General features: G+C 46.0%; 1 protein-coding gene across 1 annotated transcript in view; it reads left to right on the top strand.

Annotated features, from left to right (window-relative positions):
• Positions 1 to 24973, top strand: part of plxnb1b (plexin b1b) — a 263290-nt gene that overhangs the window by 222279 nt on the left and 16038 nt on the right. The window contains exons 23-33 of the mRNA XM_055648119.1: positions 738 to 886; positions 2232 to 2332; positions 2643 to 2860; positions 8945 to 9123; positions 11315 to 11381; positions 15295 to 15441; positions 16096 to 16255; positions 18399 to 18502; positions 20232 to 20316; positions 21304 to 21470; positions 22538 to 22698. Coding sequence (XP_055504094.1) covers positions 738 to 886; positions 2232 to 2332; positions 2643 to 2860; positions 8945 to 9123; positions 11315 to 11381; positions 15295 to 15441; positions 16096 to 16255; positions 18399 to 18502; positions 20232 to 20316; positions 21304 to 21470; positions 22538 to 22698 — 1538 coding nt within the window. The remainder of the gene's footprint in view (positions 1 to 737; positions 887 to 2231; positions 2333 to 2642; positions 2861 to 8944; positions 9124 to 11314; positions 11382 to 15294; positions 15442 to 16095; positions 16256 to 18398; positions 18503 to 20231; positions 20317 to 21303; positions 21471 to 22537; positions 22699 to 24973) is intronic.

The raw sequence follows: 24973 nt of genomic DNA, 5'->3' as shown, positions 1-24973 counted from the left end.
TATTGTTCCATACACTCACTTCCCTCTGTGTGGAAAAGGTTGCTTGTCGGGTTCCTATTAAATCTTTCCCCTCTCAATTTTAACCTGTGACCTCTGCTTTTTGATTCCCTGACTCTGGGTAAAAGACTCTGTGCCTTCTATTCCCCTCATGATCTTATACACCTCAACCTCCTGCGCTCCAAGGAATTAAGTACTAGTCTGTCCAACCTCTCCCGATAACTCAGGCCCACAGGTCTAGCAACGTCCTTGATGTCCCTCAGTCTGGTGGGGCACACATTCAATCTTCTGTATCTTCTGTCCGATGGGAACAAGGAGAAGAAGCTATGACCAGGGTAGGGCAAGCCTTCGTTTGTGTCGGTAGCTCTTCCAAGACAAAATGAAGCGTAGATGGAGTCGATGATGAGAAGCCAGGTTAGTACGGGTGTCGGGGGTTATGGGGAGAAGGCAGGAGAATGGGGTTGGGAGGGAAAGATAGATCAACCAAGATTGAATGGGCAAGTAGATTTGATGGGCTGAATGGCCTAAATCTGCTCCGGTAACATGTGAATTTATGAACTTATGGCCGGTCTGTGTGATGGGCTGTGCTACACCCACAGCTCTATGTAGTTAGATGTCTTTCAAAACAGGAACAGAATGCATAGTTATCAGTTGACACTGAAGTCTCTCTTATGTACAGTCTTCTTTTCCTCTTTTGTCCTCGTTCCCATACCCTTCATTCCCATACCCTTGTCTCGCAGGTACATATGGGAAAACTGAGCTTCATGCTGGGAAAGATCCAGTATGATGCGGAGAGTCAGTCGAATTTTCCACTGGAAGCTCAGATTGGACTTGGAGTGGGAGCATCCATTGTTGCATTGATTGTTCTGATCATTGTCCTCATTTACAGGTAGGCTGTGGTTCACTGGTCTCCTCGCTGCAAGTTCAACCTTCCAACCCGGCTCCCATTCCGACATAATGTTATTGGAGCTCTATTTATGGTTCATACTCTTTAATTAAATCACAAAGTGCTTGATTAACCCAGCAGGTCTGACAGCATCTGTGGGGGAAATAGACAGTTGACATTTTGGGTCGGAACTCTTCTTCAGACCCTGTCTATCCATTCCATCCACAGATGCTCTCTGCCCCGTTGGATTACTCCAGCACTTGATGTGTTGCTCAAGATTCCAGCATCTGCAGTTCATTGTGACTCCATTTAAATGCTGTTTGATGATAATCTGATGATTGTTTCCTTGTCCTCGGCCTGAAAATGGTCCAGTCTGAAATAACTTGGGGGAAACTGGTGGAGAAAGGTGGCGCAGCAGTAGAGTTGCTGCCTTACAGTGCCAAAGACCCGGGTTCTGACTAGGGGTGCTGTCTCTATGCAGTTTGTATGTTCTCCCTGTGACCGTGTGGGTTTCCTCCGGGTTCTTCTCCCACATTGCAAAGACGTGCAGGTTTGTAGGTTAATTCTGTTCATTGCCCTTGGTGTGTACGGGGTGATCGATGGTCGGCGCGGGCTCGGTGGGCCGTCGGCCCCGTTTCCTTGCTGTATCTCTAAACTAAACTCCACTAAAATCCATTTTCCTTCCACGAGCCACCCCTTGTGTTTCACTGGCTCTCCAGGCTGGGAACTAAAGAGTTACCCCAAATGACACCTGAAACTGTGGAGATCAAAGCTTGGGGTTCTAACTGTTAGGGATCAACTGTAATATTATAACCTCCTGTGTTTTCTTTTAGCACTGGCATCCTTGCAGATTAGCCACTATCACAGTTAGTAAATCTAGCATCTTGACATGCCTTTTATTCATGATTGGCTCGATAGCAATGCCTGTGTTATCTCAGTTTGGCTCCTCCAGCCTGTCTCTGTGTTTAGTTTAGAGATCCAGCATAGAAACAGGCCCTTCGGCCCACCAAGTCCGCACTGACCAGCGATCCCCATACACTAATACTATCCTTCACACTCGGGACAATTTACAACTTGCTGAAGCCAAATTAATCTGCTGTGCGTCTTTGGAGTGCGGGAGGAAACTCGAGCTCCTAGGGAACACACACGCAATGACTGGGAGAACGTACAAACTCCGTATAGGCAGCACCCTTGGTCAGGATGGAACCCGGGTCTCTGGCGCTGTAAGGCAGCAACTCTACCACTGTGCCGCCCTGTGGATTGTACGTAGTGGGCCTGAGCTATAACTTGCTGGAGATGTCACAAATGTACCTGGTCAGAGTAACGTGGTCTTGTTCCTCACTGCTAGGCGGAAAAGTAAGCAGGCTCTGAGAGACTACAAGAAAGTACAAATCCAACTGGAGAATCTCGAAACCAGTGTCCGTGATCGATGCAAGAAAGAGTTCACAGGTAGCATTGCTTGTGTGCAAGTAGGTTGCATGTATCTGTTTCATGTACCTGCGTAAAACATGTCGGGGCTTAATTTCATTTGTTGTATTCCCCTGTAATGATGAATATCATTTGTGAATGTCTCTTGCTTATTATGCTTTCTACAGAGTACAATGTTTACTTATCTGTTGTGCTGCTGCAAGTAAGAATTTCCTTGTTCCGTTTTGGGACACATGACAGTAAAACTCTTTTGACTCTTCCTCTTGCTTCCAGCTCATTAACCAAATGTTTTTTGTCCTCTCCTGGGGTTCCCTTCATTAACTGTGAAAAGACCTCATGACTGAAATGATGGACCTCTCCAGTGACCTGGTGGGAACTGGAATTCCATTCCTGGATTACAAGACCTACGCCGAGCGCATCTTTTTCCCGGGACACAAGCAATCGCCTCTGCAGCGGGATCTGGACGTTCCCGAATCTCGGCGACAGACCGTGGAGCAGGGGCTCGTCCAGCTATCGAATCTGCTGAACAGCAAACTGTTCCTCACCAAGGTACAAGATAGTACTTCCCCATAGAATGTGTCTGGCAATAGTGCGATCGGCACAAAAAGCTGGAGTAACTCAGCGGGTCAGAGGAAAGGAATAGATGACGTTTCGGGTCGAGGCCCTTCTTTTGTATACATTGGGTATTCAAGCAAAGAATTTCACTGTGCCCCATCACATGTGACAATAAAGCATTCCATTCTTCAGACGAAGAGTCAAGGGAAAGGAAAGTGAGCGATATAGACGGTGATGTAGAACAAGATGTGCAAAAAAGTAACGATGATAAAGCAAACAGGCCAGAGTTAGCAGTGAGCTAGATGAAAACAAGTTATAGACAATGAAACTCACCAGGCCAACAGTGAAACATAGAAACATAGAAATTAGGTGCAGGAGTAGGCCATTCGGCCCTTCGAGCCTGCACCGCCATTCAATATGATCATGGCTGATCATCCAACTCAGTATCCCGTACCTGCCTTCTCTCCATAGCCCCTGATCCCCTTAGCCACAAGGGCCACATCTAACTCCCTCTTAAATATAGCCAATGATCTGGCCTCAACTACCCTCTGTGGCAGAGAGTTCCAGAGATTCACCACTCTCTGTGTGAAAAAAGTTCTTCTCATCTCGGTTTTAAAGGATTTCCCCCTTATCCTTAAGCTGTGACCCCTTGTCCTGGACTTCCCTAACATCGGGAACAATCTTCCTGCATCTAGCCTGTCCAACCCCTTAAGAATTTTGTAAGTTTCTATAAGATCCCCTCTCAATCTCCTAAATTCTAGAGAGTATAAACCAAGTCTATCCAGTCTTTCTTTCTTCATAAGACAGTCCTGACATCCCAGGAATCAGTCTGGTGAACCGTCTCTGCACTCCCTCTATGGCAATAATGTCCTTCCTCAGATTTGGAGACCAAAACTGCACGCAATACTCCAGGTGTGGTCTCACCAAGACCCTGTACAACTGCAGTAGAACCTCCCTGCTCCTATACTCAAATCCTTTTGCAATGAAAACTAACATACCATTCGCTTTCTTTACTGCCTGCTGCACCTGCATGCCTACCTTCAATGACTGGTGTACCATGACACCCAGGTCTCGCTGCATCTCCCCCTTTCCCAATCGGCCACCATTTAGATAATAGTCTGCTTTCCCGTTTTTGCCACCAAAATGGATAACCTCACATTTATCCACATTATACTGCATCTGCCAAACATTTGCCCACTCACCCAGCCTATCCAAGTCACCTTGCAGTCTCCTAGCATCCTCCTCACAGCTAACACTGCCCCCCAGCTTAGTGTCATCCGCAAACTTAGAGATATTGCCTTCAATTCCCTCATCCAGATCATTAATATATATTGTAAATAGCTGGGGTCCCAGCACTGAGCCTTGCGGTACCCCACTAGTCACTGCCTGCCATTGTGAAAAGGACCCGTTTACTCCTACTCTTTGCTTCCTGTTTGCTAGCCAGTTCTCTATCCACATCAATACTGAACCCCCAATGCCGTGTACTTTAAGTTTGTATACTAATCTCTTATGTGGGACCTTGTCGAAAGCCTTCTGGAAGTCCAGATACACCACATCCACTGGTTCTCCCCTATCCACGCTACTAGTTACATCCTCGAAAAATTCTATAAGATTCGTCAGACATGATTTACCTTTCGTAAATCCATGCTGACTTTGTCCAATGATTTCACCACTTTCCAAATGTGCTGCTATCCCATCTTTAATAACTGACTCTAGCAGTTTCCCCACTACCGATGTTAGACTAACTGGTCTGTAATTCCCCATTTTCTCTCCCTCCCTTCTTAAAAAGTGGGGTTACGTTTGCTACCCGCCAATCTTCAGGAACTACTCCAGAATCTAAAGAGTTTTGAAAGATTATTACTAATGCATCCACTATTTCTGGAGCTACTTCCTTAAGTACTCTGGGATGCAGCCTATCTGGCCCTGGGGATTTATCGGCCTTTAATCCATTCAATTTACCCAACACCACTTCCCGGCTAACCTGGATTTCACTCAATTCCTCCAACTCCTTTGACCCGCGGTCCCCTGCTATTTCTGGCAAATTATTTATGTCTTCCTTAGTGAAGACGGAACCAAAGTAGTTATTCAATTGGTCCGCCATATCCTTGTTCCCCATGATCAACTCACCTGTTTCTGACTGCAAGGGACCTACATTTGTTTTAACTAATCTCTTTCTTTTCACATATCTATAAAAACTTTTGCAGTCAGTTTTTATGTTCCCTGCCAGTTTTCTTTCATAATCTATTTTCCCTTTCCTAATTAAGCCCTTTGTCCTCCTCTGCTGGTCTTTGAATTTCTCCCAGTCCTCCGGTATGCTGCTTTTTCTGGCTAATTTGTACGCATCATCCTTCGCTTTGATACTATCCCTGATTTCCCTTGTTATCCATGGATGTACTACCTTCCCTGATTTATTCTTTTGCCAAACTGGGATGAACAATTTTTGTAGTTCATCCATGCAGTCTTTAAACGTCTTCCATTGCATATCCACCGTCAACCCTTTTAGAATTAATTGCCAGTCAATCTTGGCCAATTCACGTCTCATACCCTCAAAGTTACCTTTCTTTAAGTTCAGAACCATTGTTTCTGAATTAACAATGTCACTCTCCATCCTAATGAAGAACTCAACCATATTATGATCCCTCTTGCCCAAGGGGGCACGTACAACAAGATTGCTAACTAACCCTTCCTCATTACTCAATACCCAGTCTAAAATAGCCTGCTCTCTCGTTGGTTCCTCTACATGTTGATTTAGATAACTATCCCGCATACATTCCAAGAAATCCTCTTCCTCAGCACCCCTGCCAATTTGATTCACCCAATCTATATGTAGATTGAAGTCACCCATTATAACTGTTTTGCCTTTGTCGCACGCATTTCTAATTTCCTGTTTGATACCATCTCCAACTTCACTACTACTGTTAGGTGGCCTGTACACAACACCCACCAGCGTTTTCAGCCCCTTAGTGTTTTTCAGCTCTACCCATACCGATTCCACATCCTCCAAACTAATGTCCTTCCTTTCCATTGCATTAAACCCCTCCCTAATCAGTAACGCTACCCCACCTCCTTTTCCTTTCTGTCTATCCCTCCTGAATATTGAATATCCCTGGATGTTCAGCTCCCAGCCTTGGTTACCCTGGAGCCATGTCTCCGTGATCCCAACTATATCATAGTCATTAATAGCTATCTGCACATTCAACTCATCCACCTTATTACGAATGCTCCTTGCATTGAGACACAAAGCCTTCAGGCTTGTTTTTACAACACTCTTACCCCTTATACAATTATGTTGAAAAGTGGCCCTTTTTAATTTTTGCCCTGGTTTTGTCTGCCTGCCACTTTTACTTTTCACCTTGCTACCTATTTCTTCTACCCTCATTTTACACCCCTCTGTCTCTAAGCTCACACATTTAAGAAACCCTTTCCCTTTAACTCCATCCTCCACTATCCCATTCGACACCCCACCCCCCTTATTCAGTTTAAAGCCACCCGTGTAGCAGTGGCAAACCTGCCTGCCAGAATGCTGGTCCCACACCTGTTAAGATGCAATCCGTCCCTTTTGTACAGTTCCCCCTTACCCCAAAACAGATCCCAGTGATCTAAGAATCTAAATCCCTGCCCCGTGCACCAGTTCCTCAGCCACACGTTCAGGTCCCGTATCTCCCTGTTCCTGCTCTCGCCAGCACGGGGAACTGGAAGCAAACCGGAGATAACAACCCTGGAGGTCCCGCTTTTCAACATTTTTCCGAGCTCTCTAAAGTCACGCTGCAGAATATTCATCCCCTTTTTTCCGACATCGTTTGTGCCGACATGCACTACCACTTCCGGATGTTCACCTTCGACATTGAGGATTTTCTGCACTCTGTCCGTGACATCCTGGATCCTGGCACCGGGAAGGCAGCACACCATCCTCGCATCCCGTCTGATGCCGCAGAAACCCCTGTCCGTACCTCTCACGATGGAGTCTCCCACTACAATGGCCTTGCCTGCCTTAGGCCTTTTTGGTTTTGGCTCAACTAGTGTGAAACTAGTCTAATAACTCGGGCACATGCGTTTGACTGACTGCATGCAACAGGGAGACAACGCTCTAATCTTAATAGAACAATACAGCACAGGAACAGGCCCTTCGGCCCATAATGTCCGTACTAAACATGATGTCAACATATTGTAATCTCCTCTGCCTGCACATATCCATGTCTCTCCATTACCCGCATGTCCATGTGCCGATCCAAACGTCTCTTGGTTTAGGTTTAGTTTGGTTTGGAGATACAGCATGGAAACAGGGCCCCTCAGCCCAGCAAGTCCACGTTGACCACCATCTTCACAATGGATTCACTTCCACCTTCTCCAACTTCATCTACTGTACCTGTTCTTCTCGGGGTGGGCAACTAAGTTTCGACGAACCGAAGCGGAGACTGGCCGATCGTTTCGCTGAACACCTACACTCGCAGCTGCCAAACATTTTACCTCCCCTTCCCATTCCCACACTGACCTCTCTGTCCTGGGCCACCTCCACTGTCAGTGAGGCCACACACAAATTGGGGGAACAGCTCCTCATATTTTGCTTGGGCAGCTTACAGCCCAGCAGTATGAATGTTGATTTCTCTAGTTTCAAATAACTGCTGCATTCCCTCTCTCTCCCTGTCCCTCCCACACCCTGGTCATCCTGCCTGTTTTACAGTTCACATCCATATGCCCCTTTGTTATCACATCTTCCACAGCCACCTTTTTTGGTCATCGATGCCGGGTCTGATTTGTCCTGAACCTTTACATTCCTCTAGTTTCGCTCCCCACTGACTCTCACTCTGAAGAAGGGTCTCGACCCGAAACGTCACCTGTTCCTTTTCTCCTGAGACGCTGCCTGACCCGCTGAGTTACTTTTTGAGTCTATCTTTGGTGTAAACCAGCATCTGCAGTTCCTTCCTACACACTCTTGTCAGCTTCATGTTCATTTGCTTCTTGAGGGAGACCACATTTGGCCAAACTCTCTTCCAAATTGAGATAGTTCTGCAGAACTAGATAGAAAGTGACAAATGTTTCAGAAGGAACTGCAGATGCTGGAAAATCGAAGGTCGACAAAAATGCTGGAGAAACTCAGCGGGTGAGGCAGCATCTATGGAGCGAGGGAAATAGGCAACGTTTCGGGCCGAAACGTTGCCTATTTCCTTCGCTCCATAGATGCTGCCTCACCCGCTGAGTTTCTACAGCATTTTTTAAAACAAATTAATTTTAAAATGAGTGTGCATTACAATAATATATGTCAAGAATAGCATAATACATCTCTTGTACCACTTCTTATTTTAAACTTTGAAAAGAAGAAAAGTAAAGAAAATAAGATAGGATAGCAAGTGTGTGAAAGAGTGATCAAAATAAGACCCTTAAACACAAAGAGTTTGAAAAGAAGTTAGGAAGTAAGCCATAGGGAAAGAAAACGAGAAAAAGAAAACATAAGATATATTAACCATATAACCATATAACAATTACAGCACGGAAACAGGCCATCTCGGCCCTACAAGTCCATGCCGAACAAATTTTTTTTTTTTCCCCTTAGTCCCACCTGCCTGCACTCATACCATAACCCTCCATTCCCTTCTCATCCATATGCCTATCCAATTTATTTTTAAATGATACCAATGAACCTGCCTCCACCACTTCCACTGGGAGCTCATTCCACACCGCCACCACTCTCTGCGTAAAGAAGTTCCCCCTCATATTACCCCTAAACTTCTGTCCCTTAATTCTGAAGTAATGTCCTCTTGTTTGAATCTTCCCTATTCTCAAAGGGAAAAGCTTGTCCACATCAACTCTGTCTATCCCTCTATCCCTCTGTCTATCCCTCTATATATTAAAAGTAAAGAAACGAAATTAAAGGAATATACCAACTTCATATTTTTGCTCCCCCCTCACCAGGACCTGAAACCATTTACTTTCAGAATTCAGTTGCACCTTCCTCTCCAGCATTTTTGTCGACCTTAGAAAGTGACAAATGTTTGGGTGAGGGAAGAGACCCGTGGGTGGTGCATCAATTATTTTTGCCTTGGCTGGTTTAAGGATATCTTGTGTCTCTCCCTGTGTTAGTTCATTCACACACTGGAGAGCCAGCGGACATTTTCACCGCGGGACCGTGCTTACGTGGCTTCGCTCTTGACGGTTTCACTGCACGGGAAGCTGGAATATTACACCGACATCCTGAAAACGCTGCTGCACGACCTGGTGGAGCAGAATGTCGCCAAGAACCCCAAACTCATGCTACGCAGGTAAGGGCCAGCTCGGCCTCAGCATGGCTTTTACACAGAGTCACCTCTCGCAGCCTCAATGCCCAGTGATGCTGCCACATCAACAAACACAAAAGCAAATAGGAGGCAGGCACAGTCGCGCAGCTGCTACCTCACCGTGCCGCAGTGCTGGGTTCAATCCTGACCTCGGGTGCTGTCTGTGTGGAGTTTGTACTATTCGTTGGGGTCACAGTTTAAGGATAAAGGGGAAATCCTTAGGGACCGAGATGAGAAAAGCATTTTTCACACAGAGATTGGTGAATCTCTGGAACTCTCTGCCATAGAAGGTAGTTGAGGCCAGTTCATTGGCTATATTTAAGAAGGGAGTTAGATGTGGCCCTTGTGGCTTAAGGGATCAGGGGGTATGGAGAGAAGGCAGGTACAGGATACTGAGTTGGATGATCAGCCATGATCATATCGAAGGGCCGAATGGCCGACACCTGCACCTATTTTTCTATGTTTCTATGTTTTCCCACGCCTGCCACGTGGGTTTCTTCTGGGTGCTCCGGTTTCCTCCCACACTCCAAAGACGTGCAGGTTTGTAGGTTAATTGTCCTCTGTAAATTGTCCCTCGTGTGCAGGGAGTGGATGTGAGATTGGGATAAGATTGAACTCCTGTGAACGGGTGATCAGTGTTCAGCACAGCCTCGCTGGGCCAAAGAACCTGTTCCATGTTGTATCTCTAAACTCTCATTAAGCTATTGATTCCAGTTTGGAACTGAGCCATGCACAGCTGAAAGACCCAAAGCCTATGTTGATGTCAATGAGAATTACAGTCGGCTATTTAGTTTAGGTTATTGTCGCATGTAGTGAGGTACAGTAAAAAGGTTTTTGTTGCATTCTAAACAGTCAGTGGAAAGACTCTGCATGATTGCAATCGAGTCGTCCACAATGTACAGATGTATGATGAAGGGAATAATGTTTAATACAAGATAAAGTCAAGTAAAGTCCAATTAAAGGTCATTTGTTGCCCTTCTTTCAACTTTGCTTTAGACCTTAGATATACAGCATGGAAACAGGCCCTTCAGCCCAGACCAGCGATCACCTCGCACACTAATACTGTCCTACACACAGAACAATTTACAATTTTACCAAAGCCAGTTAACTTACAAATCTGCACGTGAGAGGGGAAACCGTAGCTCCCGGAGATTTAAATGACAATGATTCAAGGAATGTAAATAATTAGGTAACTTGTAGAATGAAAAGCTCATTAGCTCGTTAGGCTTTGTCAAACATCGATAGAAGCATTTTTTCTTGTGTTAATTCATATTTAATTTAGTTTAGACATGCAGCATGGAAATCGGCCCTTCAGTACAGACCCATTCACACTAGTTCTATGCTATCCCACTTTCTCATCCATTCCTTGCACACTAAGGGCAATTTTGAGGCCAATTCACCAACAAACCTGCACGTCCTTGGGATGTGGGAGAAAACCGAAGAACCTTGAGGTAACTTGGATAGCGTGCAAACTCCTCAAAGGAAGCACCCGAGGTCAGACACTGGCATTGTGAGGAAGCAGCTCTACTAGCTGCGTTACCTTGCTGCACCAATGCCACTGTGCTGCCTTTGAGTACTTGTAAGTTTTCCCACATTACCCCTGGGGTAGAGAGGTGAGGCAAGCAGAGTGCCCTGTTAGGCGTGGGTATGTGGAAGAATCAGGCCAGGTATCCAGCTCTCTCTCCCCCTCTCCGCTGAATCCACTTGCTGCGTGTGAAATCTCCTGAAGCTAATTTTGATGCAGTGGTAGAGTTGCGGCCTTACAGCGCCAGAAACCCGGGTTTGGTCCTGACCACGAGTGCTGTCTGTACGTAGTTTGTTCGTTCTCCCTGTGACCGTGTGGGGTTTCTCCGGGAGCTACGTTTTTTCTCCCACATTCCAAAGACGTACAGGTTTGTAGCTTAATTGGCTTTGCCAAATTTGTAAATTGTCCTTGGTGTGTGTAGGATAGTGCTAGTGTAAGGGGTGAGGGTTGATCGTCACGGACTCGGTGGGCCGAAGGGCCTGTTTCCGTGCTGCATCGCTGAACTAAATGTGGCGTCTCCGCCGGGCTCTCTGACGGGTTCTGTTTTAACAGCTGACCTCTTCCCGTGTTGCAACGTGACATATTCATTGGTTTAAAAAAAAAAAATCAATATTGAAGCAAAGTGCAAAAATAATTTTCCTGTGCTTTCAGGACTGAAACTGTGGTGGAAAAACTGCTGACAAATTGGATGTCGATCTGTCTGTACACGTTCCTCAGGGTAAGTCTTTAGTTAAGAGTGTGATCAATGTGTCTGACATCGGACACGGTAACCTGTGCAGTCGACACAACCAGTGGAATGCATTGGAATGCAAAGTGGATATTATTTTGTCCTCGAGTGAATACTATACTGCCCTAGCACAGTCTAGGGTCCTTCTGCTGTTGGGCATTGGGGGGCAGGGTGGGGTGGAGACACCTCTTAAATAAGGGAAGGGATATCATAGAAACATAGAAAATAGGTGCTGGAGTAGGCCATTCGGCCCTTCGAGCCTGCACTGCCATTCAATATGATGACGGCTGATCATCCAACTCAGTATCCTGTACCTGCCTTCTCTCCATACCCCCTGATCCCTCTAGCCACAAGGGCCACATCTAACTCCCTCTTAAATATAGCCAATGAACTGGCCTCAACTACCTTCTGTGGCAGAGAATTCCAGAGATTCACCACTCTCTGTGTGAAAAATGTTTTTCTTATCTCGGTCCTAAAATATTTCCCCCTTATCCTTAAACTGTGACCCCTTGTTCTGGACTTCCCCAACATATCACCCCAAGGGGCCACATGGTGGACATGGTGTCAGATAAAACTTGTAAACACTATGTTACAATGAATTTTATGTGTAGCCTCTGGGAATATATTGTGTATATTTATATATACTGTATTGTATATATAGATTTTTTGCCTTGAATAAAGTTTACATTGAATAAAACAAAATACTGCACTGCACTAAACTTGGGAAGTGGTCTGCTGAAAGATGTGTTGTTCCACGGGATTATAGCCATAACATTGGTTTTGGCTTCCTAAAGGAGAGTAATGTGCGCGCACACACACACACACACACAACACACACCAAGGCCCAACCTTCCTATTCTTGGCTGCCTCCACTGCTGAGGCACAAGGAAGCTGGTTAAAGTTACAAACGCACATGGTTCCAATCCTTAAAAGAAAAACTTCCAATAAACCCACTTGCAAAGCAAGAATTCCTCCCTGGCCTCGGATACAAGGCTCCAAGCCGTGGCGTTAAGCACTGAAACAGTGGCCAGGTGGAAATGGGAAGTGTGAATAACTGGGACTCGGCTGCCACAATAAACTGAGGAAGTTGACATTGTCTGAAATATTGTTAGCGCAAAATGAGGAGAAGGGGATCGAGACCCCGACAGTCCTTTCCGGTGAGGCAGAGGTTTATCTGCACCTCCACTAACCTCAACTACTGTATCCGATGTTCTCTGTGTAGCCCCCGAAATACGGTGAGACCAAGCATAGACTTGCCAATCGTTACGCTGAACACCTCTGCTCAGTCCACCTTGGCTACACGATCTCCTGGTTGACAAACATTTTAAATCTCCTGCCCATTCCCACACTGACCTTTCTGTCCTGGGCCACCTCCACTGTCAGAGTGAGGCCACACGCAAATTGGAGGATTTAACACCTCATATTTTGCTTGGGCAACTTACAGCCCAGCGGTATGAATATTGATTTCACCAACTTCAATTGACTCCTGCATTCCCTCTCCCCCGCCATAGTCATTCTACCTATTCCACAATTCGTATCCTGTTATCCCTCTTGTTATCACACCTTCCCCAGCCAACAATGGGCTCCACCCTTCCTGAGATCATCTGTTGCTGGCCCAGATTTGTTCCGGCTTTTCCTCACCTCCAGTTTATTCTCACCCCCCCCCCCCCCCCCCACACCCCAAATTTGAAGAAGGGTTCCAACCCGAAACGTCATCTACTCCTTTTCTCTAGTGATGCTGCCTGACCCGCTGGGTTTCTCCAGCATTTTGTATCTAAGGCGAAGAAGAAATATTGTTGTGAGTCAATGAACCTAGGTGCTTCAAGACTTGCAGATGTAAATCTGGGGAACCTGCAGTGGAATTTGTACTTGAATTCACTAGGAGTTTAATCACTGAGTCCACCTTGATAATAATAATAATAATAAATTTTATTTATGGGCGCCTTTCAAGAGTCTCAAGGACACCTTACAAAAATTTAGCAGGTAGAGGAAAAACATGTAAGGGGAATGAAATAAATAGTAGAGACATGACTAGTACACAAAGTAAAGACAGAATTCAATACAAAACACAATATGAGGCAATTAATGCACAGATGAAAAGGGAGGGGGACGTGGGGCTAAGGATAGGCAGAGGTGAAGAGATGGGTCTTGAGGCGGGACTGGAAGATGGTGAGGGACACGGAATTGCGGATCAGTTGGGGGAGGGTGTTCCAGAGCCTGGGAGCTGCCCTGGAGAAGGCTCTGGCCCCAAAACTGCGGAGGTTGGACTTGTGGATGGAGAGGAGACCGGCTGATGTGGATCTGAGGGACCGTGAGGGTTGGTAGGGGGAGAGGAGGTCAGTGAGATATGGGGGGGGCCAGATGGTGGAGGGCTTTGTAGGTGAGGATCAGGATTTTGTAGTTGATCCGGTGGGAGATGGGAAGCCAGTGAAGTTGTTTGAGGACTGGAGTGATGTGATGCCAGGATTTGGTGTAGGATGTGATGCCAGGATCTTCCGGATGTTCCCATCATGGGATATGGCATGGCATGAAAGATGCACTTTCTAAGATTTTGCCGTGCTTTCTCTATCGTAGTGTGGGTTTAGTTGCCAATCTTTGTCTACTTGGCTCTGTGAATCATAAGATGGCGTAGTCAAGCCACACTCCAGGTGATGAGCTTGCTTAGTCCGACACTCAGCAACTGCTAAAAAGCCAGAGGTTGTGTTTTATTTGAAATCCCATACATTCAAATGGACATAGAAGCACTGCCCACTTGTTTTGAAATTGGAAGGTAATGTCTTGACCAACTTTAAACCATTTGAAGAAGGGGCCTGACCTGAAGCGTCACCCATCCATGTTTTCCAGAGATGCTGCCTGACCTGCTGAGTTACTCCATCACTTTGTGTCCTTTTGTTTAAACCAGCATCTGAAGTTCCTTTTTTCTCCATTTCAACTTTTATTTAATTGCTGGCTTTCCTTGCTGCTTTTCTGCATAACAGCAAAAATTAATAATTTTTGACTGAATTGCTGTGGGGCATCTTGAGGTTGGGCGATGCACTATGTAAATTCTCGTTTATTCATATCATCTGTTTATGTTGGCAGAATGTAGTTTTTGTTGCTGATTAAGTTAATTGCAAGTTCTCTGCAGTCCAAACTAATTGCTGCTCCTTTGACAATGGTAATTTGCCTCTGGTATCTGTTGTTTATAAGGTGTGTGTTTAGAATCTGCGGTTTAACTAATTTTCCAATTAAAACCCGAAGATTTATTCCCAGCCCTGGGAGCTGGAAGGTTAAGAGTGCACAAGAAAATAGGAGTCAGCGTAAGCCACTCGACCCATCAAGCCTTCCCCGTGTGATTCAGGGTGATCACGGCTGATCTCATCCAGGCTTCGTCTCCTCAAGGCTGGTGAATTAGGCTGGGCACTGTGGAGGCACGGTGGCGCAGCGATAAAGTTGCTACCTTAACGCCTGTGATCCAGGTTCAATCCAGACTATGGGTGCTGTGCGTACGGAGTTTGTACATTCTCCCCGTGACTGTGTGGGTTATCTCTGGGTGCTCCAGTTTCCACATTTCAAAGATGTACAAAATTGTAGATTAATTGGCTTGGTAAAAATCGTAAAGTGTCGTTGATGTGTAGGATAGTGCCAGTGTACGGGGGTCGCTAGTTGGCGCGGACTCGGTATGCCAAGGGGCCGGTTTCCGTGCGGTATCTCTAAAAAAAAACCTCTAAAATTGTAATGAGCACCTCTGAAGATCCACTATTGTTAGATATAGTTCAGATGAGAGATTGCTGCAGGACAAAACTGTTTATTGTAGATCTTTTTCTGCCCTCGTGGGGAGCTCTGTGTGGTGTTTATACCTTTGTCCATTTGCCCCAGATGCCGTCCAACGTTGAAATAAAACCAAGCCTCCTCTTGCCCCTAGGACTCGGCGGGAGAATCGCTGTACATGCTGTTCCGTGCGATCAAACACCAGGTGGACAAAGGCCCAGTGGATGCCGTGTCGGGGAAGGCCAAGTACACCCTCAATGACAACAGACTGCTCCGGGAGGACGTGGAGTATCGGACACTGGTAAATCTCCTAATCACGTGGAACAGTTAACGTGGAGTCAAATGCAATACCACAGCTATTTGACTCGATGCTTGAATTTGACAGTTCCACTCTGGCATTGCCCAGATGTCAGTTTGCAAGGAGATTATTCTGTCGGCAGTTTCCACGGTGAACCGCCAGCCCCAATAATAACTGTGGTACATACCTGCATTATGCCCTTCAACCTTTTCCCTGAGGTTTGCTATGATTGACAGCTATTCAGGATGAGGCATTGGAATTCATACGTTTTTGGAGCAGAATCAAGCTATTTGGCCCATCAAATCTATTCTCCCATTCAATCATGGCCCATCTATCTTCCCCACTCAACACCATTCTCCTGCCTTCTCTCAAAAACCCCTGACACCCGAACTAATCAAGAATCTAACAAATCTCCTCCTTAAAAATATCCATTGACTTGGCCCCCACTGTGGTAATTAATTCCACAGGTTCACCACTTAAAGAAATTGCTCTTCATCTATGTAAAGGTACGTCCTTTTATTCTGAGGCTGTGGCCTCTGGTCTTCGACTCTCCCACGAGTGGAAACATCCTGTCCAGATCCACTCCATCCTGGCTGCTGATGGGCCTGTGCAATTATGTCATGCTGCTCACTAACTTGTGTTGTGCTTTCCCTGCAGGCACTCAATGTGTTGGTACAGGGCGGGGAAGATGGGCAGCCCTCACCGGTCAAAGTATTGGACTGTGACACCATCACCCAAGTCAAAGAGAAAATCATTGATCAGATCTACAAAGGCGTGACCTACTCATTTCGACCTCACGTGGAAACGCTAGACCTTGGTAAGAAAGGAGGGATAGGTTTTGTAACATGGTCAACTCTGATTTCACTTGGGGAAATATTCCACCAGAAGCAAACAATTGCCCTGAGGCCTGGAAACCCTCTACAGGAGAGCAATATAAAAAGGTCCATGAAAGGACACATTGTCTGGAAACTATTTCATGCTTTTATTTGCCATTAACACCATGTGGGTAGATCTGGAAAATCATTAATGTAGTGTAGTTTAGTTTAGAAATACAGCGCGGACACAGGCCCTTCAGCCCACCGAGTCCCAGCTGACCAGCGACACTAACACTATCCTACACACACGCTGGGGACAATTTACAATCTTTACCAAAGCCAATTAGCCTTCAAACCTGTACGTCTTGGGAATGTGGGAGCTCGCGGAGAAAACCCACACGGTTACTGGGAGAACGCACAAACTCCATATAGACAGCACCCGTAGTCAGGATTGAATCTGGCAGAGTAAGGCAGCAACTTGAGCGCTCTGGAGAGAAAAAGACTACAAAAAGTAGTAAACACTGCCCAGTTCATCATCGGCTCTGACCTTCCTTCCATCGAGGGGATTTATCGCAGTCGCTGCCTCAAAAAGGCTGGCAGTATCATCAAAGACCCACACCATCCTGGCCACACACTCATCTCCCTGCTACCTTCAGGTGGAAGGTACAGGAGCCTGAAGACTGCAACAACCAGGTACAGGAATAGCTACTTCCCCACAGCCATCAGGCTATTAAACCTGGCTCGGACAAAACTCCGAACATTAATAACCCATTATCTGTTATTTGCACTTCATCAGTTTATTTATTCATGTGTGTATATATTTATATAATGGTATATGGACACACTGATCTGTTTTGTAGTCAATGCCTACTATGTTCTGGTGTGCTGAAGCAAAGCAAAAATTTAATTGTCCTATCAGGGACACATGACAATAAACTCACTTGAACTTGATGTTAAGGCATTGGCCTCTTGAGTTTAAGCTGATGCTGCATTGTCAAATTGAAAGGCAAACTATCTGCTGGTCACTGGAAATTGGAAGGTCAGTCACTTTGAACATGAGCGAGGTAATCGGAGAGATGCTTGATGTAACATTTTTCAACAGTAGAAGTGTACTTTATTCAATGCTACTATATTTGTCACATACAGTGAAATTCATTTTGTATACAGTATGATCTAATAAGTATCACTATAAATAAGAACATCCTAGAAAAGCATCTCTGGTGCAGCACAAGTGTATAGTATTAGTACTACATTGAGACAGAGTACAGAGTCGCCAGATTTGGCGCCATTTTCAAGTCCCAGTTGTTGAAGGTTCAGAGATCTGACCATGAAGGACCGTTGTCCTGGCAGCATTGCCGGGTCGGCCTGGCCAAGCGTGGTTGTGGGTGTCCTCCACCGCTGCTACACCACACTGTGCCGCTGCAGGCCGCATCTGGTCCACGCACCAGGCCTCTTGGAGCCAGGCCTGGTCCAGCCGAGCCCCAGGCTGCTGCAGGGCCTCCCGCGGCCAACTCCACCATTGAAGTTCACTGCTCTGCCTCTCGCAGAAAATGCTGCCCAAGAGAAATATACCCCAGATTGGAATGGATTTGACCACTTCACGACTGTCACTCTTTCAGCCCATTAGCTCATCACAACATCGTTTTTCTGGAGGTACACAAAAAAGCTGGAGAAACTCAGAGGGTGCAGCAGCATCTATGGAGCGAAGGAAATAGGCAACGTTTCGGGTCGAAACGTTGCCTTTTTCCTTCGCTCCATAGATGCTGCTGCACCTGCTGAGTTTCTCCAGCTTTTTTGTGTACCTTCGATTTTCCAGCATCTGCAGTTCCTTTTTAAATAGTTTTTCTGGATGTGCAGATGCTGGTTTACACTGAAGATAGACATAAAATGCTGGGGGAACTCAGCGGGTCAGGCAGCCTCTCTGGAGAAAAGGAATAGCTGAAGAAAGGCCATGCTGAAGAATGGTCTCAACCCAAAACATCTCGACCCAAAACATCATCCATTCCTTCTCTCCAGCGATGCTGCCTGTCCCGCTGAACTACTCCAGCATTTTGTGTCTTAAAATTCATGAAATGCCTGGAATTCAAGAACGTTTGTTTATACATATTCTGATGCAAGTTTCCTGATTGCGTTACTTTAACTCAGAATGGCGATCGGGGTTGGCGGGACATCTCATCCTATCAGATGAAGATCTGACTTCTGTTCTGCAGGGCAACTGGAAACGTCTCAACACCTTGCAGCACTATAAGGTAGGCCCTCCAGTTTCATTGGAAAATGATTGAAGTGGTTTGAATTGAAGTGGTTGCAATGTTCTGGTTAAACCTGGACTCGGACAGATGCAGGAGCTGAAGCCAAGTACAGCATTCAAGTTCCGCAGTGCTACTTGACTTTGGAATAATAGGACACAGTTTGTGTCTTTTTTTTTGTAAACCAGCATCTGCAGTTCCTTATGTCTCAGCAAACAAAGAGATTGGGAAAGAACGTTTGTTGGTCATCGGGATCATGATTGAAATTCTTCATGTACAAGGTCATCATGTTGGCCAATGAAGTTACTTAAGCTAGTTCCATTACCCCAACCCTCCATCCTTGCCCTTGTCTGTGGTACATAGTTTTGTAGGTTATCGGACTTCAAGGGCGTAGTCAAGAACTTTTTGAATGGGTTTCTGTTGAAGCCTCCATGGTCCTTTGATGCAGAGGCTTCCAGGCTTTTGCACAAACAAAAAATCGATAGTTCTCAACACCTCACTAATCCTTAAATCCGTGTCCCCAACTTATTGTCTAGTTATCTATCAAAGTTACTGGATGTGGGCATCTCTGGCAAGACCGGTCCTTATTACCTGTCTCTAGCCAGTGGATACAGTATAACCCAGAGAACATTGGTTTAAGTTGAGGGGGGAAAGATTTACTAGGAACCTGAGGGGTATGGAACAAGCTAGCGGAGGAGGTAGTTTAGCCAGGTAGTATGATAACGTTGAACAGACATTTGGACAGGTATATGAATAGGATAGATTTAGAGGGTTATGGGCCATACACAGGCAGGTGGGACTAGTGCAGTGGGACATGTTGGTCGGCATAGGTAAGTTGGGCCGAAGGGCCTGTTTCCGCCCAGTATGAGTTGACTTTATAATTATCTGTCAAGAAGATGTTGTGAGTTGCCAGCTGCGTCAACCACTGCAGTCCTTTTGCTGACGATGCTCATTACTGTTGTTGGAGAGAGTGTTAGTTGTAGCTCCCACTCCCTCTTGAGGAATCCCTCGTTCGTGGTGCCTTTCTTTCCCCTCCGCACCCCCCCTGGGAAACCTTATTCGTGACGTCTCCCCTGTCCAAGGGATCCCTCGTTGATACTGAGCCACCCCTTGTTGAGGTGTCCCGCACCCTCCCCATGGTCCCTCCACTGTGGTGACCACCCTCCCCTGGAGAATCACAGGACGACACGGGCTCGGTGGACCGCAGGCCTATTTCCTCGAAACTGAACCAAAAATCAAACTAAACAATGTATAGGAAGGGATTGCAGATGCATGGTTTACACAGAAGATAGATACAAAATGCTGGAGTAACTCAGTGGGCCAGGTAGCGTCTCTGGAGAAAAGGAATGGGTGACGGTTTGGGTAGGAACTCTTCTTCGGGGGGGAGGGGAGGAGAGGGGGGACTGGAGATGACAAAGGACCAGAACAATTCAGGGCCGGCACCAGATGACCTCAGGATGGATGGAGTCCATAATGGCCCATTATTGACTGGGGAAGATGTGCTAACGAGAGGGATACAAGGATGTGAACAGTGGAACTGGTAGGACAAACATGGATGAGAACAGTGGAACTAGTTGGGCAATAACTTCCCACTTTTATTATCTGGATGACATAATAATCATTTGTTGTGTGCCTTTTGGTCACATTGTGAATGCTGCTCTGTTGCCGAGCTTTGGTTTCTGATGTGAGCGTTGACCTGATTGTCTATCGTTGTGTTTTATCACCACATTAGGTGACTGATGGAGCCACGGTTGCCCTCGTTCCACGTCTCAGCAAGCACATCCAGCATGAAAACCATGACTACATTGCAGGGGAGAGTGAGTGGTGATCTACATCTATGTTGCCCCTTTTCGTCTTGCCGCTAGAATGAAAAATTCTGAGGCACACTTCGGAGAACCGATTCGACCCAATCCCAATGTCTTTTGCAGACGTTCTCTACTGCGATTAGAATTTAATGATTAGAACTTAATAATTCAGAAGCTTTGAATTTGACATGGGAAGCTTCAATATTTCTCTATACGAACCAAACTTGATTACTAAGCAGAGAAGCACACTGGAGACATTTAAATTTAAAAGCATCTTTGAAAACGACTTAAGATATTGTATTCATTGTGGAGTCATAGAGCTGTCTCACCCAGGAACAGGCCATTCAACCCACCTTGTCCATGCTGACCAAGTTGCCATACTGGGCCAGTCCCATTTGCCTGCATTTGGCCCATAAGCCCTTCCTATCCATAACTCTGTCCAAGCGTCTTTCAAAAGTTGTCATTAAAAGTCATAATTGCATCCACTTCTATAGGTTCCCCTCCAGCTCGTTCCCCCTCGTCCCCTCTCCCATCAGACAAGAGATACAGAAGTTTGGAAACACATACCTCCAGATAATCAATGGAGCACTTTTTGAAATGTGGTTATATTCCTAAAGTAAAAACGTTATAGCCAATTAATCACTGCAGGATCTCGAGTGATAATGTCCAGAACAAAATCTGTTCCTTGAAATAGCGCTATAGAATTTCTTCCATCCACCCAAGAGGGAAGGTTAGCACTGGGTGTAATCAAACGATAGCTCTGCCAGCCTGTGGCCAGCTCCTCAAAGCCCCACAATATACCTTAACCTAAACTATCTAGGGGAGAAATCCTTATCGGGTGCACTGCTTAAATATGGTCTTGTGTGCAACACCCATGTTAGTTTTAGCTCCTTGGAAGTATGTTGTCAGAAGTATATGTGGTCATTTTATTTGTTTTTGGTGACACTTGGGGACCTATCTTCTCCTCTTCTCCTGCCCGGCCATCCTTTCCCATCCTAGAGACACCAATGCTGGAAGATGCCGATGAAGGAGGGGTCAAAGTCTGGCACCTGGTCAAAGCCAGCGAGGAGCCTGAACTGCCCAAACACAGACGAGGCAGCCTGAAGGAGCGAGAGCGAGCCAAGGCCATCCCCGAGATATACTTAACGCGCTTGCTGTCCATGAAGGTAGGAGCCAGAGTCAAAACAAGGGGATGTTTGAAACCAGAGTTGCAGAGCATGTGCCTGCTATGATTTCCATAGCTGGGTATAACAGGAGTAACTATTTATAATACTCCAGCCTCAGATTCACCCTGTGAGTTTGAACCCACCTGTAAAGGTGGTTACAGGTAACTGGGATTGAAGCATATACGCAAATATAACAGAGACGCAAGAGACTGCCGATTCTGTAATCAAAAGGAAAGAAACAAAGTGCTGGAGGACTGAAGAAGTGTCCCGATCCAAAACATCACTAATGGTGCTTATCACTTATGAGGAAGCAGCAGAGGAGTTGCGACCTTACAGCACCAGAGACCTGGATTAGATCCTGACTACGGGCGCTGTCTCTACGGAGATTGTACGTTCTCCCCATGACCTGCGTGGGTTTTCTCCGGGTGCTCCCGTTTCTTCCCACACTCCAAATACATACAGGTTTTTGTAGGCAAATTGGCTCGGTAAAATAGTGAATTGTCCCTAGTGTGTGTAGGATAGTGTTAGTGTGCGGGGATCGCTGGTCGGCACGGACTCGTGTCGAAGGGCCTGTTACCGCATTGTATCACAAAACTAAACTATTAGTCTGAAGAAGGGTTCCCACCTGAGACGTCACCCGTCCATTTTCTCCAGGGATGTTGCTTGACCCGCTGAGTGATTCCAGCACTTTGTTCAAGAAGGAATTGCAGATGCTGGAAGATCGAAGGTACACAAAATTGCTGGAGAAACTCAGCGGGTGCAGCAGCATCTATGGAGCGAAGGAAATGGGCGACGTTTGGGCGACGTTTCGGCTCGAAACGTCGCCCATTTCCTTCGCTCCATAGATGCTGCTGCACCCAGTGATTCCAGCACTTTGTTTGTTTTGCTTTGTAAACCAGTATCGGCAGTTCCCTGTTTCTCCTCCCAGAGGAACTCATTGGGTCAGGGAAAGGGACAGCTAACGTTTGTTTCAGGATACGTCCGTGAATCGGAGGTGAGAGTGCAGAGAAGATAAACCAATTGCAATGGAGACCATTTTGAGCCTTGTGCATTGCTGTGTCTTGCAGGGCACTCTGCAGAAGTTTGTGGATGACTTGTTTCAGGTGATTCTCAGCACCAGCCGGCCTGTTCCTCTTGCTGTGAAATATTTCTTTGATCTCCTGGATGAACAAGCAGTGAACCATGGGATAGCTGATGCAGAAACGATTCACATCTGGAAAACAAACAGGTAAACGCAAGTTGTTCAAACAGTTCACTCACCTGTCGTATGTATATCTTTTTGTTTATCCATGTCTCTATTGGAGTGCTGTGAACAACTTTGGGCCCTGTATCTGAGGAAGGATGGGCTGGCTCTGGAGAGGGTCTTGGAGGTTTACTAGAATGATTCCAGGAATGAATGGGTTAGCATATGATGAGCGTTTAACAGCACTGGGCCTGTGCTCACCCAGTTGGAGCGCTGGGCCTATACTCGCCCACCTAGAGTTTAGAAGGTTGAGGGGTGATCTCATTGAAACTTACAGAATAATGAAAGGCTTGGATAGAGTGGATGTGGAAAGGATGTTTCCACTGGTGGGAGAGTGAAGGACCAGAGGTCACAGCCTCAGAATTAAAGGGCGCTCTTTTAGAAAGGTGAGGAGAAACTACTTTAGTCAGAGTGTAGTTAATCAGTGGAACTCATTGCCACAAAGGGCTGTGGAGGCCAAGTTGGTGGATATTTTTAAGGCAGAGATATGCAAATTCTTGATCAGAACGGGCGTCAATGATTAAGGGGAAAAGGCAGGAAAATGGGATTTGGAGGCAGAGATCAGTGGTGGAGTAGACTCGATGGGCCGAATGGCCTAATTCTACTCCTACAACTTGTGAACTTATATGTTGCTTGTTCCAACCTGAATTTATATAGCATCCTCACGTACGCGCTTCAAAAACATATTTGGATACAAACGGACACCAAACCATTTGCTTGATCAAAGTAGAAACTTGAGGTATCGGGGAGACAAAGCAGTTTAAGGTTAGGAATTTCGGGAGATGAGTTGTGTTGATGAAAGCCCCACTAACAGTGGGGAAGATGGAAATCAGAGTTACACAAAACGGCAAAAACAATGGCGCAGCAGGTCAGCCGCAGGCCACTCCAAGTGTTGTCTGTATAGAGTTTGTATGGTCTCCCTGTGACCACGTGGGTTTTCTTTGGGTGCTCCGGTTTCCTCCCAAATTCCAAAGACGTGCAGGCTTTGTAGCTTAATTGGTTTCTGTACATTGTCCCCAGTGTGTATATAGAACTAGTGTACGGTGATTGTCGGTCAGCGTGGGCCAAAGGGCCTGTTCCCATGCTGTATCTCCAAATTAAACTATCATTGCAGCTGCTGAAATCTTGAGCAAAAAAACAAACTGCTGGAGGAACCCAGCAGGTCAGGCAGCATCTGCGGAGGGAAACACCGTCTGGTATATTACCCTTCACAGATGCTGGCTGGCCTGCGAAGTTCCTTCAACAGTTTTCTTTCTACACAATAGAAAGAGTGCTTGTAAGGTTAGATGGCCAGGGAGGGGGCAGAGGTGAGTCCATAGAGAGATATGAACACGAGGGTGCCAGTGTAAAGTACGGGTGTTGGGAGATTGAGAGCCTGTGGGTTCAATTCATTTTGTAAAAATGGGTTGTTTTTTTTTTAAAAAGTCAGCACAGTAGCACAACTGGTGGAACTGCTGCCTCTCAGCACCTGAGACACCGGTTCGATCCTGACCTTGGGTGCAGTCTGCGCGGAGTTTGCATGTTCTCCCTGTGACTGTGTGGGTTTCCTCACACATCCCAGAGACATGCGGGTTTGTAGGTTCATGGTTCCCTGCAAATTACTGCTCGTCTTTAGTCAGAGGATGGTGAATCTGTGGTATTCTTTGCCACAGAAGCCTGTGGAGGCCAAGTCAGTGGATAGATATATTTAAGGCAGAGGTAGATAGACTCTTGATTAGTACGGGTGTCAGAGGTTATGGGGAGAAGGCAGGAGAACGGGGTTAGGATGGAGAGATAGATCAGCCGTGATTGAATGGTGGAGTAGACTTGATGGTCTGAGTAATCTAATCCTGCTCCTATCACTTGATCTTATGATCTTAGTGCGGGGGGAGTGGGTGAGAAAGTGGGATTATATAGAACTCGTGTGAAGGGGTCAACATGGACTCTGTGGGCTGAAGGGCCTGTTGTCATTCTGGATCTCTAAACTACAAATGGCAGGAGACTGGGTGGCAGAGGGCTTGAACTGAAAGTAGCTGCCTCTCTGTATTGAAACAGCCACAAGTCAGCATACACCAGGTGGATGTAAATCTTATCAGGGTCACATGTTATTAACCTTTGCTGCATAAAACAGACTGCGCATGAAATGACTAGTGCTATGATTTATTTTTTCCTTCATATTTGATCTCAATCCATATTCTTTGCATATATCTTCCACATTTATACATCTGCTTTACTGCATTTTTAATCCTAATATAGCCTATAAATTATACATGCCTTTTTT

This window comes from Leucoraja erinacea, chromosome 16, assembly GCF_028641065.1.
Source record: "Leucoraja erinacea ecotype New England chromosome 16, Leri_hhj_1, whole genome shotgun sequence".
Lineage (NCBI taxonomy): Eukaryota > Metazoa > Chordata > Chondrichthyes > Rajiformes > Rajidae > Leucoraja > Leucoraja erinaceus.
The sequence above is the reverse complement of the archived record's forward strand: the minus strand, read 5'-3'. Positions and strand labels throughout refer to the sequence as shown.